The sequence below is a fragment of the Talpa europaea genome, assembly GCF_964194135.1.
Source record: "Talpa europaea genome assembly, chromosome: 9".
Taxonomy (NCBI): domain Eukaryota; kingdom Metazoa; phylum Chordata; class Mammalia; order Eulipotyphla; family Talpidae; genus Talpa; species Talpa europaea.
Genome location: NC_140076.1, coordinates 68,793,960 through 68,814,625, shown reverse-complemented (window position 1 = coordinate 68,814,625; position 20,666 = coordinate 68,793,960). Strand labels below are relative to the sequence as shown.

Here is a 20,666-nt window from a genome sequence, read left to right as displayed (position 1 = left end):
ATGGCGCAGCAGACCTCTCCTGTCTCGACCCCTGCTCCTCTCAGCAGTGTTATTTCAGTCAGTCTGCCTGTTCTGTTCCCCACTCTGTCTCTGGTGAATCCTCTCATCCCCCGCATCTCTGGCCTATACCCCAGCTCTTAAATACATAAATAGGGCCTCCCCGATGGCGCAGCAGTTGAGCGCTGGGTTGCGAAGCTGCCCGCGGTCTTTGCGGTGCCGGTTGGATACCCGGCTGCTCCCCGGCCACCGGAGGAGGGTCCCACATGGTGCGCAGACCTCTCCCGCCGCCCGCTGCTCCCCTCAGCAGTGTACTTCGGTCCTTCTGCCTGCTCTGCTCCCCGCTCTGGCTCTGGTAAATTCTCACCCTCCCGCGCTTCTGACTGTACCCAGTGCATGTATAAACAAAACAAACAAATAAATAAAACATGCCTCTATTAAAAAAAAAAGTTTTTAAATACATAAATAAATCAATCTTAAAAAAAAGAGATATTACTAGTGGGAAATAGAGAAAACTATAAAACCACATTTAAGTTCATTGTTTCATGTGATTTCATTAAACAAATAGGAAAGAAAAGGGAAATAGAAATTTTTAAGTATACATTTTAGTACGTCTGATTGAATACAGACTTTAAACCTTTATTCCACAAAAACCACATCCCTTGATAAATACCTAGTTGTGACCAGAGGTTACATGTGGAAAGAAGGAAATAAAAGGAGTTTGGGGGGGTGTGCAAGCAACTTACAAAGGGCTTCAATTTTATCCATATTTGTTTGAAAAAGTTTTAAACAAGTATTGCAAAATGTTTGGCTTTTAGGAGCAATATGGCAGGTGCAGGGTTATGTTGTCTATTCTGTATTTTTCACTAAGCTTAAAATATTTAATTAAAAAATATGTAACCTCAATAGACACCTATAGAAAATAAGATTACTATGAAAAGTGTAAACAAAAGCAAAAAAATAAAATACTAGGTGCTAGGAATTCCAAATACGTGCCGAAATAACTCGAGACAAAGAAGAAAATCAAACCTTTTAAAATATATTTCCAGAAGACAATTCATATCTTTAAATGCAAGGAAAAGTACAAATAAGTTAACCAAAATGTAAAAATTGAAGTTTGGGGAAAAAAAGAATATAAATAAATATACAAAAAGTGAAAATATACCAGTTTTCTAATAAAAAACCAGAAAGGAACTGATTACTATAAGAGCTTTTTATTAACCAAATAGAGATCCAGGGGGCCTTCCTGGTGGCACAAGGGGTTAAGACACAACCTATGAAGATGAAGCTTGAAGCAGGAGTTGGACCCCTGGCCAGGGAGCTACCCACATGGAGCAGGAGACCTCTCCTGACTAGCCTGCTGCTCCCCTCAGCAGTGTATTTTGGTCTATCCGCCTGTTCTGTTCCCCACTCTGTCTCTGGTGAATTCTCTCACCAAGACCCTCCCCCCACCTCTGGCCTGTGCCCCAGTTCTTGCATGCATAATATTTAAAAAAATGCTTTAAAAAAAGAGTTACAATCTCCAGCAAGCCTTATATTTAAAAAATTAAATAAAAAAAGATAAGAAAACACAGAAAAATTGGAAACTGAAAGGAATGCTACTATGCTAAAAAACTGAACATTTCTACGAAAAAAGCATTTTCGAAGAAAGCACATTAATTTTTCTCAAATTTTATTGATGTTCCAATCATGTACATACCTATATAATTTTGAGAATAAAATTTCACACCTCCATTTATACATATCCATCACTTACCCTCCACCAAAGTACCAAGAATGGAAGAACAGTCAGCAAATATTTACTGAATTATGATGTGCTAGGATTAGTTTTCAATACCAGGACTAATTTTAGATGCTGGGGCTACAACACTTACCAAAGTAGGAAAAAAAAAAAAAAGGTTTCTGCTTTCATGGAGTCTATATTGTAGTGGGTCCTCTCAAAACAAAACTCATCACACTTAATAATACAACACCAGAGGCATTATAAGTGAGGACAGCTACTATTAACATTAGCAAATGACACTGTTCTGAAATTCTAGCCAGTTCAATGATCAAGGAAAAGAAACAAAAAGATCCATGTACTGAACAAATCATTAAGTTGAAGACAGCATAACTACCTAGAAATTCAAAGGAATAAACTAAATAATAAGGTATCTGGGTTATAGCGAATATACAAAAAGACAATAGTTTTCCCAAAGAGCCATTAAGAAAAAATTGAGGGAGGTGTATATTATATTGAGGGATCTGGTTACCAACTTTTCTATGATTTTGTAAACTTTGATCTTAATCTCCACTTTTTCCACACATTTATTTCCACTTCTTCCACACATTTATTTGTAAAGACTAAGGAGTCACACATTTGGGGAAAAATATCTATTGAGAAAAGATTCTTGCTGTGGAAAAAATACATGTCTTTGGCTCATTATCAGACCAAAGAAAAAAAAGCTCAGAATGAATCCTATTATAAGCTAAGAATGAATCCTATTATACCTCTATGTTCCAGTTATGCTGTTCCAAGGTATGGCGACACTGATCCATAGATTCTATGCCAGTCAGATCCTGAAAAGAAGGATAAAAACAAAGTTACTGAGGGAAAAATCAACAGCACATATTTGGGTATTTTTACCTCTTGAATAACGATGACTATTGCTGAAAAAAAAAAAAAAGACAAGTGTTGAAGGGCCTGTGAGGCTATCCACAGCCACTGCAGCACGAGTGCCATCCCCCAACCAGCCAGGGAGTTGTGGCGCAGCAGACCTCTCCTGACTCGCCTGCTGCCTCCCCTCAGCAGTGTACTTGGGTCAGTCTGCCCATTCTGCTCCCCACTCTGTCTCTGGTGAGTCCTCTCACCCCCACACCTCTGGCCTGTACCCTAGTTCTTGTATGCATAAATAAATCTTTTGAAAAAAATAAAAATAATAAGAGTTTGTAATTCAGATGTTTCCCTATGGCAAGTATTTTCCCTACTCCGTTCGTGGACTAGTCTTGGATTCATGTTGTATCTAAAAACAATAGAACTCCTCTGGCTCCTTTTCTATGGATGTGCCCTGGGTTTTTGTCTCCCTATATACTCCCTCCTAGCAATCTCATGTAATCCTCAGTATTCAATCATCCTTTATACTCAAATGGCTCAATTTAATTTCTGCACCTGCCATCTCTTCTGAAGGTCAGCAGCATATTTCCAATATCCTATTCAACAATTTAAAAAAGGGTCACAGGAGAGGACAATCAGTTTAATTGTCTATCTTCAATATCCTGAAATACTAAACCTAATTTGCAAGCAAAATCCTTCTATAAGTAGTGAATCAGTGTAAGCTGGAAGCACAATTTAATAGGCCCCCCCCCTTTTTTTTAAAGATTTTATTATTTTTATGCATACAAGAACTGGGGTACAGGCCAGAGGTGCGGGGTTAGGAGGGGGCGGGGCGAGAGGATTCACCAGAGACAGAATGGGCAGCAGAACAGGCAGATCGACTGAAATATATTGCTGAGGGGAGCAGTGGGCGAGTCAGGAGAGGTCTGCTGTACCATGTGGGTTGCTCCCTGGCCTAGATCAAACTGGTGCTATAGTGGCTGCGGACAGCTTCATAGATTACGTCTTAACCCCTTGGGCCACCAGGGAGGCCCTAATAGGTCCGCTTTTAATCACTACTATTGAGTATTGTAACTATGTACTAAGAATAAGCAATGCTGAATACACTTAGGACAAGACTTATTCATATATCAACAAATACTCCCTGATCCATTATTCTAAATATCTAGGATACAGATATAGTCCATGTTACTCATTAAGTTTGTTGTATCCTACTAGAAGGAGTCTGAGTAAAACCAAACACACACACACACACACACACACACACACAAACACATGGGGACACACAAAATTTAAATTTTAGTCTAGTCTAGGGGATTCCTTTGGATTGGGTGCTCAAAAAAGGCCTCGCCACAAGCGGTTAAGTCTCAGGCGCTAGGTAATTTTTTTTTTCAGGTGACTACAATATACACAGGGGAGTCACTATCCAGAGCCTTAACACCAAGTTCAGCAGAATAATCATGATTATATGTACATATTTTTAAAAAAGTAATTGTGGCTGCTGTAAGAGGAATTCATTGTGGAAGGCATAAAAAAGAGCAAGACACCAGTAAAAGGACTATACAGAATCCCAAGCAAGGGGGAAAACAGTGGCTTAGGTAGAATAAGATGGCAAAAGTTAAGAGGAAAGGGGACAGATATATGATATATTGTAAAGGCAAAATTAAAAAATTGTAGAAGTTGAAAAATAAGTAAACTATTCCAATTCACATTGGATAGGGCTGGTTTTCCATGTGAGTCAAAGTTAAGTATGTCTCAAGCCAAAATCCATTCCCCCCATTTCAGTGCCAACATGAGCTTTAAATTAAAGCTTTGTTCAGAAAAAATACTGCGATTTTGGCTGGAGAAATTACATCAGCTTTGCAACCAGTTCTTCAGCGATAAGTGTAATGTTTGGCTATTAGCACTTATGGAAGAGGGGAAACAAGTTAAGAGACTGGTGGATTTAATAACCTCAATCACTCATTTTTATTTTTTTATTTTTTTTAAAGTCTTTTTTTTTTTAATAGAGGCATGTTTTATTTATTTATTTATTTATTTGTTTGTTTATACATGCACTGGGTACAGTCAGAAGCGTGAGAGGGTGAGAGAATTCACCAGAGCCAGAGCGGGGAGCAGAACAGGCAGAAGGACCGAAGTACACTGCTGAGGGGAGCAGCGGGCGGCAGGAGAGGTCTGCGCGCCATGTGGGACCCTCCTCCGGTGGCCGGGGAGCAGCTGGGGATCGAACCGGCGCCGCAGAGGCCGCGGGCAGCTTCGCAACCGAGCACTCAACCGCTGCGCCACCGGGGAGGCCCTCAATCACTCATTTTTAAGTTGCTCACAAATTAATTTCTTTAGAATCCAACAAATATAAATCTTTTGGAAGGAACTTTCTTTTGAGACCAAGAATTAGTTTATATCACCAAGACCCACTCCCATACCTTAAGCATACAGTAGGAAATGGTTAATAAATGACTCTTCCCTCACACCAAAAACTTGTTTACACATCATTCACTAGTTTTTAAACTTTGTTTTACTTTTCAACAATCCTGAGACAGATATCGCCACCCCGACCATTAACAATGGAGTATATTGAGACTTTCAAAAGAGCAACCCCACCAATTCAGCAGCTTCATTGGCAGCCTCTTCTAACTGGCTTGCTCAGAAGTCTGGTTCACATTCAGTCTACTGATACTTGAGATGGCACTGGACAAAATAGTTGCAATGGATATAAAGGTTAACTTTGGTTCATGGATAAAAAGTTAACTTTGGCACCTCCTTCTTCTCTAATCTTTGAGGACCAGCGTCTAATGTCAACCACAAATCCCCTATTGGGCAGGCCCCTTAGGTTTGTATTACTGAAAAATATAGCTTGTTCCAAGGTGATCTTCTCTTCCTTCCCCTCCTCAGATAACTCCCCTTCATGAATTGCAATTTACATTGCAACTGACATTACTACAGGACAGTATTGATCTTTGGAGCAAAAAATACCGAGCCCCAATATCTAACAAGTAAAATGCACAGGGAAATTGGAAGAAAGTGAACGAACTATTCTATACCCTTCGATTGCAGCCATAGTTTAACTTCCTTTTCTCCCATGTCAGCAGATAAGAGGATGTCAACCACTTGGGAATTACTTCTGAAATACTATGATCCTTCATCTATCTCTTGCTTAAGTACAATTCAAGGAAGGTATTACAAACAATAGATGGCATAATGGGTTTTTTTTTTAGATTTATTTATTTATTTTTAATATAATAGCTGGGGTACAGGCCAGAGGTGCAGGAGGGTGAGAGGATTCACCAGAGACAGAGTGGGGAGCAAAACAGGCAGACAGTGGCCTGAAAGCACTGCTGAGGGGAGCAGCGGACAAGACAGGAAAGTTCTGCTGCGCCATGTGGAAATCTCCCTGGCTGGCCGGGAATCTAACCTGCGCTGCAGAGGCTGCGGACAGCTTCACAGTGCTGTGCTCAACCCACTGCGCCACCAGGGAGGCCCAGCATAGTGGTTTTTTTGGTGTGTTTTTTTTTTTAATAGAGGCATGTTTTTATTTATTTATTTATTTGTTTGTTTGTTTTGTTTATACATGCACTGGGTACAGTCAGAAGCGCAGGAGGGTGAGAGAATTCACCAGAGCCGGGAGCAGAGCAGGCAGAAGGACCAAAGTACACTGCTGAGGGGAGCAGCAGGCGGCAGGAGAGGTCTGCGCCAGGTGGGACCCTCCTCCGGTGGCCGGGGAGCAGCTGGGGATCGAACCAGTGCTGCAGAGGCTTCGGGCAGCTTCGCAACCCAGCGCTCAACCGCTGTGCCACCGGGGAGGCCCCCAGCATAGTGTTTTAAACAGATGTCTTTTTCAACTATGTGGATTGGAATTGGATAACTATAACGTAATCACCTTGCTTTCCTAAGAAGTGTTTGTCTTTCCATACCTCATATGTTTATACTAACAAACTCTGTAAGAGGTTAGTATGAAATCTCAATTCTCTAAATTCCAAATGGCTTGTTAACTGTAGTTTGTTGAGGATACACATTTAACTTTTTTCTCAGTGACTCCCAGAGAGAAATTTGGCTAAAATCGTGAATATTTGTTCTCTTCTTCCTATACAGATAGCTTTGCTTTTTGCAATAAGCAGTATGCCTTCTCTGGTAGAGGCTGGAGAAATGAAATCTGAAGTCTCTTCAGGAAATGAAGTGATTACACCAAGGTTCTAAATTATAATTAAAGTTCTCACACAGAACTGAGGAAAAAAGAACAAGCAAAACCACAAAACCCACCCTGATACAAAAATGAGCAAAGGAAATGAATAGACATTTTCCCAAAACATATACAAATGACCAATAAACATCTGAAAAGATCTCAACACCACTAATCATTAGGGAAATGCAAATCAAAACTATAATGAGCTATTTCTTCATACCTAGTGGATAGCTAGTACTTAAAAAAAAAAAAAAGGAAAAGAAAAGTGGTCAGGATGTGGAGAAACTGGAACCCTTGTGCAGCTGGTGGAAAAGTAAACTGCAAGGTACCTCCACTACAGAAATCAGTATGGTGGGTTCCTCAAAAAATTAAAATAGAATTACCCTATGATACAGCAATTCCACTTCTGGTAATTGAACACTCTTGAAGAGCTATTTGTAGTCCCATGTTTATAGCAGCATTATTTATAATAGCTAAAATGTTTTAAAACCCAAGTGTCCACTGACAGAAGAAAATATGGTATACACATCCAACTGGATATTATTCAGACTTCAAAAGGAAAGAAAATTCTATAGTATACTGCAACATGGATGAACTTTGAGGACATTATGCTAAGTCAAACAGCTAGTCATATAAAAGCAAAGACTGTATGAGTCCACTTATATGCGATATTTAGTCAAAATCAGACACAGTAGAATGGTGGATGCCAACGGTTAGGAGAAAAGGGAAATGGAGAATTGTGTTTTTTTTTTTAAATAATAAATTTTATTTTTATATTCCCTCATACAACTGCACATGCCCCATTCTGACCCCAATCCCTCCCCTCCCTGCCCCCACCCCCAAAAAGTGTCTCTGGTTCATAGTTTTTTGTTGATTTTGATTTTCACTTTCTTATATTCATTTTCCTGATCCCTTATTTAAGTTTTCTAGATTCCTGCTATGAGCGAGACCATCCGGTATTTTTCTTTTTCTTTTTGGCTTATTTCGCTGAGCATGATCCCTTCCAGCGCCATCCATGTTGCTGCAAATTGCATGTGTTTATCTTTTTTGAATGCTGAGTAATATTCCATGGTATATATATACCATATCTTCCTGATCCAGTCATCTATTTTTGGGCATTTGGGTTGTTTCCAAAGCTTAGCTATTGTAAACAGTGCTGCTATAAACATAGGGGTGCAGGTGTTCTTTGGAATTGATGTTTCTGTGTCCTTTGGGTAAATACCTAGGAGTGGAATTGCTGGATCATATGGAAGCTCTATGTTTAGTAGGTCCAGAAATCTCCACACAGCTCTCCACAGTGGTTGGACCAGTTTGCATTCCCACCAACAGTGCAGGAGAGTTCCTTTTTCTCCACACCCTCGCCAACATTTGTTGTTGCTAGTTTTTTTAATATGTGCCATTCTCACTGGTGTAAGATGGTATCTCATGGTAGTTTTGATTTGCATTTCCCTGATTACAAGTGATATTGAACATTTTTTCATATGTCTGTTGGCCATTTGCAGGAAATGGAGAATTGTTTAATAGGTATGGGGTTTCAGTTTTACAGGCATTATGGTAATGAATATTAGCAATGGTTACAATATTATGAAGGTATTTACTACCACTAAATGTACATTTAAAATGGTTAAGATGGTAAATTTTATATGTATTTAACCGCATAAAAAATTGGGGCGGGGGGGAAGACACTGAAAAAACATTGTGAAGCCTTCCCTGGTGGCACAAGGGGTTGAGCACCGCACTATGAAGCAATCCGTAGCCTCTGCAGCACGAGTTCGATCCCCAGCTGGCCAGGGAGCAACCCACATGGCGCAGCAGGCCTCTCTGACTCTCCCACTGCTCCCCTCAGCAGTGTGTTTCAGTCAGTCTGCCTGTTCTGTTCCCCACTCTGTCTCTGGTGAATCCTCTCACCCCCCCCCCACCTCTGGCCTGTACCTCAGTTCTTGCATGTATAAATAAATAAATCTTAAAAAAAATATTGTGGGATAAAGCCTGAACTTGTTTAAGAGATTCTCAAGTACTACAGTCCGTTTATTTTCTGGGAACCAAACAAATCACCTTTTATTCAATTCTTATTTCAATCTCTTATCCTTTCATTTACACAAAACATTTTTGTGTGTAAACTAAAACATTCATTTACATGCTAAAAAATGAAAAAAAAATTTTGGCCCATCTTCAGCTTTTCTTTTTTTTTTTAAAAGATTTATTTATTTATTTATACAAGCACTGGGTACAGACAGAAGTGTGGGAGGGTGCGAGAATTCACCAGAGCCAGAGCAGGGAGCAGAGCAGGCAGAAGGACCGAAGTACACTGCTGAGGGGAGCAGCGGGCGGCAGGAGAGGTCTGCGCGCCATGTGGGACCCTCGCCCGGTGGCCGGGGAGCAGCCGGGGATGGAACCGGCGCTGCAGAGGCTTCGGGCAGCTTTGCAACCCAGCGCTCAACTGCTTTGCCACGGGGAGGCCCTCTTCAGCTTTTCTTAATGTGACTTTACTACTCAGAATGAAACAATAAAGTTGTTTAATGACATGTTTTCTTCTTTATGAAAAACACTGTAAGAAACCAAACTTCATGAGTCTTCCAAAAGTCATCTGAGAGCCTCGTCTTTCCTGTTCCCTCTCCACCTTCCAGGCTGACACAATCTGCAACTACATTATGTTCAAAGTGGTTTGAAATCAACTTCTAAAACCTAACATGTGTAAGATGTGTGATGTATATGTATATATTTATGCATGATCTGGTGCATAAACATTATAGAATGTTCTAGGATTTAGATTCAACACTTTATTAAGCCTCTATGAGAAAAACACTGTAGTGTGTGCTTTTTATTTTACATTTTTTTTTTTTAATTTAAAAGAGCAGGTTTATTAGAGAAAAGGATAGGAGAGTAAAAGACACTGCACGACACTAGAGGGCAGAAAGAACTGCCTTGAAAGGGACAGGTTTGCTGAGAGAGGTCTGCATGGTTGCCTGCGGTGGCCTTGAGGAGAGCTGCCTCCACTGAGGGAGATCAGTTAAGAGAAGCCCCAGCCTGGTACAGGTCATAGGCAGGCAGGAGGCTGCTGCCCTGTGGAAAGGTGAGAGCTGGTGAAAGAAGCACCTGCATAGTCACGGGTGTGCAGAAGGACGGCTGCCTATAGTATGTGCTTTTTAAAATCCATCCTTGTAACAACCCTGTTAGGTTATAAATATTAATCACTTTACATATATGGAAACTCAGGTCTACAAGGGTTAATGAACTATCATGGATCTTAAATGGCCAAGTTCCTAATATAGGCCTCTGACCCTATAACATGTTGCAAGATGAGAACATGGTCAACTAGATTTTTTGTTTTCCCATTTCTCCCAAAAATTAATGTTTAGGGCCTCCCTGGTGGCGTTAAGGGGTTAAGACGCAACTGCAGCACGAGTTTGATCCCCAGCCAGAGAGCTACCCACATGGCTTGCCCGCTGCTCCCCTCAGCAGTGTATTTCATCAGTCTGCCTGTTCTGCTCCCCACTCTGTCTCTGGTGAATCCTCTCACCCTCCCGTGCATCTGGACTATACCCCGGTTCTTGTATAAATAAATACATAAATAAATCTTAAAAAAAAAATAAATAGGGCCTCCCCGGTGGCGCAGAGGTTGAGCACTGGGCTGAGAAGCTGCTGGCAGCCTCTGCAGCGCCGGTTCAATCCCCGGCCACTTGCGAGGGTCCCACATGGCACGCAGATCTCTTGCCACCCGCTGTTCCCCTCTGCAGTGTATTTTGTCAGTCTGCCTGTTCTGTTCCCCGCTCTGGCTCTGGTGAATTCTCTCACCCTCCTGCGTTTCTGACTGTACCCAGTGCTTGTATAAAAAATAAATAAATAAATAAAAATAAAAATCAGCCTTCTAGAAGGCTTAAAAAAATATATCCTAAGGCAGTGAGAAAATTTTCTTAATTTTTAAGGTGAGAAAATCCAAAGCTAAAAGGTATCTCAGTGATTTCTGCTATATTTTACTTCTGGCACTTTCTCAAATGGTAGATTAAAAATACAAACACAACTAGAAGCAGTTAACATCAAAACTTCATCTTTATTAAATTTTTGCTATTCATTTTAAGCAAAAGTACACAGGAAAAATGGCAACTAGAGTTTGGAAATACATTAAATGGCCCAACAGAAAACTGAAAAAAATTAGTCTTTATCAATGCTCAAAGATTTGCTTCTAAAAGATTATCTGCCATAGAGGTAATCCTTTACTCATAATAATTTGAATTTCTACTACTCTGTCAATTACACAAATATTATTCTTTAAAACATTTAGAGGAGTGCATAAACAAACACAGATGCCCAACCTATTCTGAAGAAATAACCCTAAAACTGAAAAACCTGATCACAAATGCCTGGATGGGTCAGAGAGAGAGACATAGTGAAGATTTTCCTTTCTAGTTTTTAAGAATTTTGTTTTATTTCTTATAAAAGACTTGTCATTTTGCCATGGCCCCTGTAGTCTTAGTTACTTTTTTAGCCTTTTCTTTTTTTTTTTTTTTTGTGGGACTCTCGCTGGTGGCCGGGGAACGAATCGGCACTGCAGAGGCTGTGGGTAGCCTCGCAGCCCAGTGCTCAACCGCTGCACCACCAAGGGAGGCCCTACTTTTTTAGCTTTCTGACATGATTTTTTACACTCATCTTGTTGCATATTCTATCTAGAACTAAAATCAACCATTTCTCCAAGAACTTTTGTTTCTTTTTGGTGAGTTAAGATCAATGCAGCAGGTATGGGATCAGTGAGTTCTGATCTGGGTTGGTCTAGAACTTTGTAACTGACAACATCAGAAAATACGTATAATACACACAAACATTTATTTCAGGATAAAACAGTCTGATATATCCAATTAAGATTCAAAACTACCAGGTCAAATTCAGCATTACATCATACTGCTCTATTTTTTCTACCAAGCCAAAAAATTGGAAGGCAGTATGTCCAAGGAGTAAAATAAGGCAGTCAAACAGAAAGAGGAGCAGAAGAAACTCAAGGAACTCAAAGTAAAGGCCACAGGGAAAGGCCCCTGGTCACATGGAATTACAGTATCTGGCAGAAAGTAAATTGTTTTTGTGCCTGAGGCAATGGGAATCTTTAATTCCATCCCCACCGTAAAATCTATTGCCACCAACAGCTAGTTTGAGAATAAATTTGTTTTTAAAAAAAACCCACTAATAATTAAAAGAAAAAAGTCTAATTATACTGCCTTTATTGTACATACTGTAACACTGTAACCACACAGGTGATCAGAAGGGAACTGCTTATCTTTTTAGGAGTCACAATAATAAGGATGAAATGAGAGAATGAGTGTCAAACTTTTGCATATGAAAAGGCTAAGTAAAAAGGCAATGAAATATATTAATATTAGACTTATGAATCATGTGTTAAAGATAGTAAATCTGTAAGTTAAATTTGAACTTTGATGTGAAAAAACCCCACAGCATTTAATGTCTACATTTTGAATTTCTGAATGATGGATTTAATTCTGTACATTTGAATTGTAACAGACAAAATCTCTATGTAATATCTTTTCCCACATCCTTTTTGAAAAGGACTTGCACTGTCAAGTACATTTTAGGCTACCTGACAACTATTTCTTATATCCAAAATTCCAATTTTGAAAAGGACAATGTTTTTACAAATTCTTAGTTTCACCCTTCATTAAATATTCCCCAGAAAAATAAAGAGACACGTAAGAGAACATGTGTGTACTGAACAGTCTCCAGAACTACCCCCTTTCTCATAAAGCTCTAATATGTATCAGGTACTTTTCATGTGTTGTCTCATTTAAACCATCATAAAAATTCAAAATACCCTCCCATAATAAAAACTTAAACAAGAAATAGAAGGGCATTTCCCCACCCTGAGAGAGGACATCTAAGAAACCACTCATAGCCAACATAGGTGAAAAACTAAATGTCCCCTCCCCACACCAGACCAGGAACACAACTAGGATATTTGCTCTCACTGCTTCTATTCAGCATTATACTATTAGAACAAATAAGCAAGAACAAAACAAAAGGGCATCCAGATCAGAAAGTAAAACAATGTCTATTCACAGATGACAGGACCTTGTACATAGAAAATCCTATGAAATCTGAAAAAACAACCCTAAGAACTAATACTAAGTTCACAAGATTTGCATGATACAAGATCAATATATGAAAATCAGTTCTACTTCAATATACCATCATAACAATCTGAATATAAAATTAAGAGTGCTTTCTTTTACAATACCATCAAAAAGAATAAAATATTTTCCAACAAATTTCACCGCACTTTTCAATAGCTGTTGCACTAAAAAAAATGATACTTAGGGATAAATTTAACAATAAATGTGTAAGATATACACAAAAACTACAAAGTATCATTGAGAAATTAAAGATTATTTAAACAATGGAATTAGCCATGTTCATAAATAGGAAGACTTAATATTACGATGTTTACATTCCTCCTATTAACTTACAAAGCAAAGAGCAATCCCTATCAAAATTCTAGCTGCCTTTTTGCAGAAATTGACAAGGCGAACCTAAACTTATTACCTTGGAAATGAAAAGGACCCAGAGTACTCAAAGCAATTTTTAAAAAGAACAAAGCTGGAGCACTCCACATCCTCATTTCACACTTACCACACAGCTGCAATAGTCAAGACTATGCTAGTGCTATAGTACTAGCATAAGGATAGATACAGATTACTGGAAGAGAGTCCAGAAATAAACCCATATTTATGGTTAAGTAATTTTTTAAAACGATCTAGGATCATTCAATAGGTAAAGAGTACTTTTTTCAACAAATGGTGCTGGGGAAACAGGATATTTGCATGCAAAAGATGAAATGAGACCCCTACTTTACATCATTAGCTAAAAATGGATTTTGAAACTACAAAACTCTTAAGTAATAGAAAACAACATAGGTATAAGTCTTTATAACCCTAGATTAGTCCATGGTTTCTAAGATATCACACTAAAAGCATAAGCAACAAAAAAATAAAATGAAACGGATTTCATCAAATTTAAAAATCACAAAGGCGCCATTCAAGTGAGAAGACAATCTAAATGGCAGAATATTTTTGCCAATGAATATCTGATAAAGAACTTAATCTACAATAAAGATCTTTTACAACCCAACATAAAAGACAACCCAATTAAAAAATAGGCAAAGGATCTGAACAGACATTTCTTGAAAAAAAGATTTAAAAATGAACAGCAAGGGCCTCCCTGGTGATGTAAAGGTTAAAGACTCAGCGCTACTGAGCTATAGGCAGCCACTGTAGCATGTGTTCGATCTCCAGCCAGGAAACTGACCCACAGAAGACCTCTCCTGTCGCACCAGCTGCTCCCCTCAGCAATGTATTTCACTAGTTCTGCCTTTTCTGCTCCCCACTCTGTCTCTGGTGAATACTTTCACCCTCCACCCCACACCTCTGGCCTACACCCCAGTTCTTGTATGCATAAATAAATCAATCTTTAAAAAAATGAACAGTAAGCATATGAAAAGATGCTCAACATCATTTTAGTCATTAGGAAATGGAAAACAATTATCAATTCACTTACTAGAATGTTTATAATCAAAATGGATGATGGATGTTAGTGAGGATCTGAAGAAATTGGAATCTTTGCATCCTATTGGTGGGGAAAACTGGTATAGCAGCTTTGGGAAAAGTTTGGCGATATCTCAAAAGTCAAATACAATTATCATATGACCCAGAGATTCCACTCTGAGGAAGAAATGAAAATATGGACACACAAAAATTTGTATACAAATATTCACAGTAGCATTAATAGCTGAAAAGTAGAAACATTTGGAAACAATCCAAATGTCCATCACCTGATGAGTGAATAAAAAAATGTGGCTTATTCACACAATGGAATACTGTTCAGCTATAAAAAAGAATGACACACTGATATAGAGCACAACACAGGTGAACCTGGGAAACATGACTCTTAAGTGAAAGAAGACAAATACAAAAGGCGATACAATATATGGTTCTATTTATATTATATGCCCCAAAAAGACGAATCCATGACGGAATATAAATGAGAAGGTGCCAGAGGCTAGAAGGAAAGGAGGATGGGGAGGTACTGCTAATGGGTATGCGTTTCTTTCCGGGGTGATGAAAGTTTCTGGAAGTAGTGGTGATGACTGCACAACTCAGTAAATACAGTAAAATCCACTGAATTGTATACTTTTAAAGGGCTAATTTTGTGGTAAGTGAGTTATATCTCAATCAAGTTATCAAAAAGAGTCAAAGAGATAATATAGAAAAATATTAGTAATAACCATAAAACATAAGAAACTGGATAGAAATATATAAAAATCAACAGCATTTCTTTCTTTTAGCAACCAGGTAGAGAAATAAAAAATATCCTTATTCAAAATGGTGACCCAAACCACAAAACGCTTAGACATGTTTAATTAGTATGATTAAAATCTATACGAAGTTACAAAACTTCAAAATCTATATGAAGTTGGGGCCTCCCCGGTGGCGCAGCGGTTGAGCTCTGGGCTGCGAAGCTGCCTGCGGCCTCTGCGGCGCCGGTTCGATCACCGGCTGCTCCCCGGCCACTGGAGGAGGGTCCCACATGGCGCGCAGACCTCTCCTGCCGCCCGCTGCTCCCCTCAGCAGTGTACTTCGGTCCTTCTGCCTGTTCTGTTCCCCGCTGTGGCTCTGGTGAATTCTCTCACCCTCCCGCGCTCCTGACTGTACCCAGTGCATGTATAAACAAACAAACAAACAAATAAATAAACCATGCCTCTAAAAAAAAAAAAAATCTATATGAAGTTACAAAATACATTTTGAAGGAAATGTGACATCCAAATGAAGGGCTGTAACTGCTCCTGTATGTGAGCAAGTCCCAAATGAATACATATATACTTTATGCAATTCCATTAACTCCACAGTTACACAAAAATGATGTGTAAATGTTATATGAAATAATCTGTAAGGATCAACAATTTAAAAAAAAAAAATAGGTGTCTTGTCCCATCAGATAGTAACACTTTTTATATAAAGCTATTGTTACTAATTAATGGTACCAGAAAACAGTTTAGTGAAACAAAATACAGTATGATAAAGAGTTGGGGGGAATCAGTGTGGCTTACCTACAGTGCCTTCTAGAAAAGAGTGAAGTTAGTTTCTTACCTTGTACATACAAAAAAAAAATTCCTCATAGATTAAAAATCTGATTTTAAAAGGAAAACAGGGCCTCCCTGGTGGCGCAGCAGTTGAGTGCTGTGTTGCAAAGCTGCCCACAGCTTCTGCAGCGCCGGTTCATCCCTGGCCGCTGGGGGAGGGTCCCACATGGCGCGCAGACCTCTCCTGCTGCCCGCTGCTCCCCTCAGCGGTGTACTTCGTCGTCTGCCTGTTCTGTTCTCTGCTCTGGCTCTGGTGAATTGTCTCACCCTCCCACACTTCTGACTGTACCCACTGCTTGTATAAATAAATAAATAAATCTTCAAAAAAATAAATAAATAAAAAAGGAAAACAATAAAATATTTTGAAGAAAAGAGAACATTTGTATAACCTCATTAAGTGGAAAGCATCTTAGACAAAACAGAAAATCCAAAAGCCAAGTAGGGAAACTGAAAAACTCACTCATTCTTTATAAAAAGCCCATGGCCAGATGGCTTTACAAATTCTGTCAAATCTTTAAAGAAGTTAAGCCCATCATGCTCAAATTACTTCTAAAAACCAAGAGGAGGGAACACTTCTTAACATATTTTACAACACCAACATTATCTTAACAGCAAAACCAGATTAAAGACAATACAAGAAGATTACAGACTAATATCCCTGATGAACAATGATGAAAAATCTTCAAAATATTAGTAAATCAAATTCAACAATATATCAAAAGGATTATACATCATGACCAAATGTGATTTACTCTGGCAGTGCAAGGATAATTTAATATTCATTATCAATGTAATACATGGTATCAACAAAAGTACTGACAAAAATTACATAATATCAACAGATGCAGAGAAAGCCTTTGTTAAGACTGAGCACCCAGAATTTTTTGATAAAAACTCTAAACAAAATGGGACTAGAAGGACCTACCTCAATATATTTATATAGGACATGGAAACAACCTACTACTCACCAGAGAGTAGTGGATTAAGATGTGATATATCCACACTGTGGAATACTACTTAGCCACAAAAAAAAGACAAAATGGGGCTCCCTGGTGGCGCAAGGAGTTGAGGCTCAGCACTATGAGGCTTTTGGCAGCCACTGCAGCAAGTTCGACCGCTGACCAGGGAGCTGGCCTACATGGTGCAGCAGACTTCTCCAGCTTCGCCCACTGCTCCCCTCAGCAGTGTATTTCAGTAAATCCTCCTGTTCTGCTCCCCACCCTGTCTCTGGTGAATCCTCTCACACCCTCCCCTAGACACACCCCCCCCCTTACACGCTAGCTCCTGGATGCATAAATCTTTTTTTTTTTAAGATATAATGTTGCCATTTATAGCAAAATGGAAGAATTCAAAGGAATTATGTGTAGTAAAGCAAATCCGAATGAAGAAAGACAAATACTGAACACTTACATAGCATATTATATATTCTACAAAGCAAAATATTTACAAAAACTGTTTTTGTCCCTTTTTTATATAGAGAATTCCTTGAAACTAATAAGAAAGTATCAAGAAATTCAACAGAAAATGAACAAAGGATAGACAACTGACAATAACTAAGATCCAAAAGAAGTTCAATCCATTCATAATCAAGAGTTAATGAAGAGGGCCTCCCCGGTGGCGCAGCGGTAGAGCGCTGGGTTGCGAAGCTGCCCGCAGCCTCTGCAGCGCTGGTTCGATCCCCAGCTGCTCCCCGGCCACCGGAGGAGGGCCCCACATGGCATGCAGACCTCTCCTGCTACCCACTGCTCCCCTCAGCAGTGTACTTCGGTCCTTCTGCCTGCTCTGCTCCCCCTCTCTGGCTCTGGTGAATTCTCTCACCCTCCTGCGCTTCTGACTGTACCTAGTGCTTGTATAAATAAATAACTCTTAAAAAAAAAAAAAGTTAATGAACAATGGAATTCAATCTTAAAATAACTTCTTTTATTCTGCAACCAACCTGGTCAGAAAGCTAATCTTACATTAACCAAGGTGTTGATGTAACCAATACCTGAATTTAAAAAAGCTGCTAAACCCATGTCTCTTATGTTCCTCCTCTTTCCTATTTGAAACAGCTTAAAACAAGTGTCTGCATTAGCTATTTAAATTCAACTGACTGCAAACACCACTACCACTTTAGAAAAGCAAATCAAAATGAGAACTTTATCAGAGGGGCAGAAATCGAAAAAAGATACCACCCAATACTGCTAAGGTGTGAGGGAACAGGTCTCTCACAGCCTCTTGGTGGGAGTGCAAACTGTGGAAGCTCCCTTGAAAGCAGTCTGACAGTGGTTATTTAAATGTACAAATAACATTTGTTTTGACCCAGTAACGCATTTTTAGGACTCTATTCTACAGAAATACAAGTCCTATTGTATCAGCAACATTTCCCATATCCCTAAATTCTCTGAACATTTTCTTCACTTCGAATTTCTAACTGAAACTTGCTTCACCTTTGGAAGATACTTCCTCTGAAGACGTCTCTCCCCTCGTTTTCTTTTCTTTTCTTTAATAACTTATTTTTTTTTTAAGATTTATTTATTTATACAAGCACTGGGTACAGTCAGAAACGCAGGAGGGTGAGAGAATTCACCAGAGCCAGAGCGGGGAGCAGAGCAGGCAGAAGGACCGAGGTACACTGCTGAGGGGTGCAGCGGGTGGCAGGACAGGTCTGCGCGCCATGTGGGACCCTTCTCCGGTGGCCAGGGAGCAGCAGGGGATTAAACCGGCGCTGCAGAGGCTGCGGGCAGCTTCGCAACCCAGCACTCAACCGCTGTGCCACCGGGGAGGCCCTCTTTTCTTTTCTTTAAAGATTTATTTATTTATTTATACAAGAACCGGGGTACAGGCCAGATGCGTGGGAGGGTGAGAGGATTCAGAGACAGAGCGGGGAGCAGAACAGGCAGAATGACGGAATACATTGCTGAGGGTAGCAGCGGGCGAGACAGGAGAAGTCTGCTGTGCCATGTGGGACGCTCGCTGGTTGGCCAGGATCAAACAAGTGCTACAGAGGCTGCACACAGTTTCACAGTGCTGCGCTCAACCACCTGTGCCACCAGGGAGGCCCTCTCTCCCCTCATTTTCTCTCTCACACATGTGGATATAGAAATGAGAACTGTCCTTATTCACTCCCACTTCTGAGGATTCCACTTCTCTTCACCATAAAAACTTCTACCTTCATGTGGAGGAGACTAAAGAATGATGTCCAGGAGTAGAATCACACTTTGGAATTCACTTGCTGTGTGCTTTTACAAAATTGCCGCTTAGCTATTCTACCACCCTACTCACCCATAGTTAAAAAGAGATCAAAACTTAGGGCCAAAGAGGTGGTGCTAGGTGACAAAAAAGAAAAAAGAAAATCCACAGTTTTACACTTGTCACTAGCTAAGGTAGGTTATCTACTGACCCTAGTTTATTTACCAATACAAAAACCTACACCATTTGTTTACTAGGGAGAAATCAGTAACACAATGGATCCAGAGCACACTGGAGAAAGTAAATGCTCAATAAATGCTTAATAATTAATAACATCAAAAACCTCTCCAAATCTCAAAATTTAATCAATGTATACCACTCAGTCTCCTTTCCCTCTTGAGATCATTTACTCAATCCAAATCATTGCCTTTCACTCTAAAATTTTAGCTCCTAGATTCCCATCATTCTCTACAACTCTGCTGGTGTCCTGGTGATATCACCATTTGTATAACTTCTAATGTTTTGGTCTCTCAAGTCCTTACCCACCTTATTCTGGGGTCAAAGCTAGACCTCACCATTATAAATAACTGCAAGCCCTTCCACACTCTCCCACTATTATCTTTCTACCTTTTCAGTTTCCTCCTCCTAATGCTCTATCTCTAAATTCTTCAATCTATGGGCCTTACATTCCATTAATTCTTCTACCTTTTCACTGTACCTCATACCTCTCCTCTACTCACTTTCCATCTCGCGCATCATAAATTCTACAGGCAGATACTATAACCACTCTCTTGCACATATCCTTAACTCCTTTCCCACTCTATCACAATCACATCACAATCACATTCCTACATGCTAAACCACAATCTTTTTTATTTATTTATTTATTTATTTGTTTGTTTGTTTTTTGTTTATACATGCACTGGGTACAGTCAGAAGCGCGGGAGGGTGAGAGAATTCACCAGAGCCAGAGCGGGGAGCAGAGCAGGCAGAAGGACCGAAGTACACTGCTGAGGGGAGCAGCGGGTGGCAGGAGAGGTCTGCGCGCCATGTGGGACCCTCCTCTGGTGGCCGGGGTGCAGCCGGGGATTCAACCGGCGCTGCAGAGGCTGCGGGCAGCTTCGCAACCCAGCGCTCAACCGCTGCGCCACCGGGGAGGCCCTCACAATCTTTTTTTTTTTTTAAAGATTTATCTGTTTGTTTGTTTATTTATTTATTTATACAAGAACTGGGGTACAGGCCAGATTCGCGGGAGGGTGAGAGGATTCACCAGAGACAGAGCAGGGAACAGAACAGGCAGACTGACGAAATACACTGCTGAGAGGAGCAGCGGGTGAAACAGGAGAGGTCTGCTGCGCCATGTGGGAGCCGGCCAGGTGGCCGGGATCAAATCAGTGCTGCAGAGACTGCAGACAGCCTCACAGCGCTGCGCTCAACCGCCTGAGCCACCTGGGGAGGCCCTAAATCACAATCTTCTTAAATTCCAAATCTCTGCCTACACTGCACTGTACCCTCAACAGCTAAAGGTGACTGTTCTTTTTTTTTTTTTTAAAGGCTGACTGTTCTTAAATAAATTTATGATGGATAAC

General features: G+C 40.0%; 1 protein-coding gene across 1 annotated transcript in view; it reads right to left on the bottom strand.

Annotated features, from left to right (window-relative positions):
- FAF2 (Fas associated factor family member 2) overlaps window positions 1–20,666 on the bottom strand; it is a gene marked incomplete at its 5' end in the record, with an annotated part of 50,943 nt that overhangs the window by 20,612 nt on the left and 9,665 nt on the right. Inside the window, one exon of the mRNA XM_084243624.1 lies at window positions 2,488–2,556. Coding sequence (XP_084099750.1) covers window positions 2,488–2,556 — 69 coding nt within the window. The remainder of the gene's footprint in view (window positions 1–2,487; window positions 2,557–20,666) is intronic.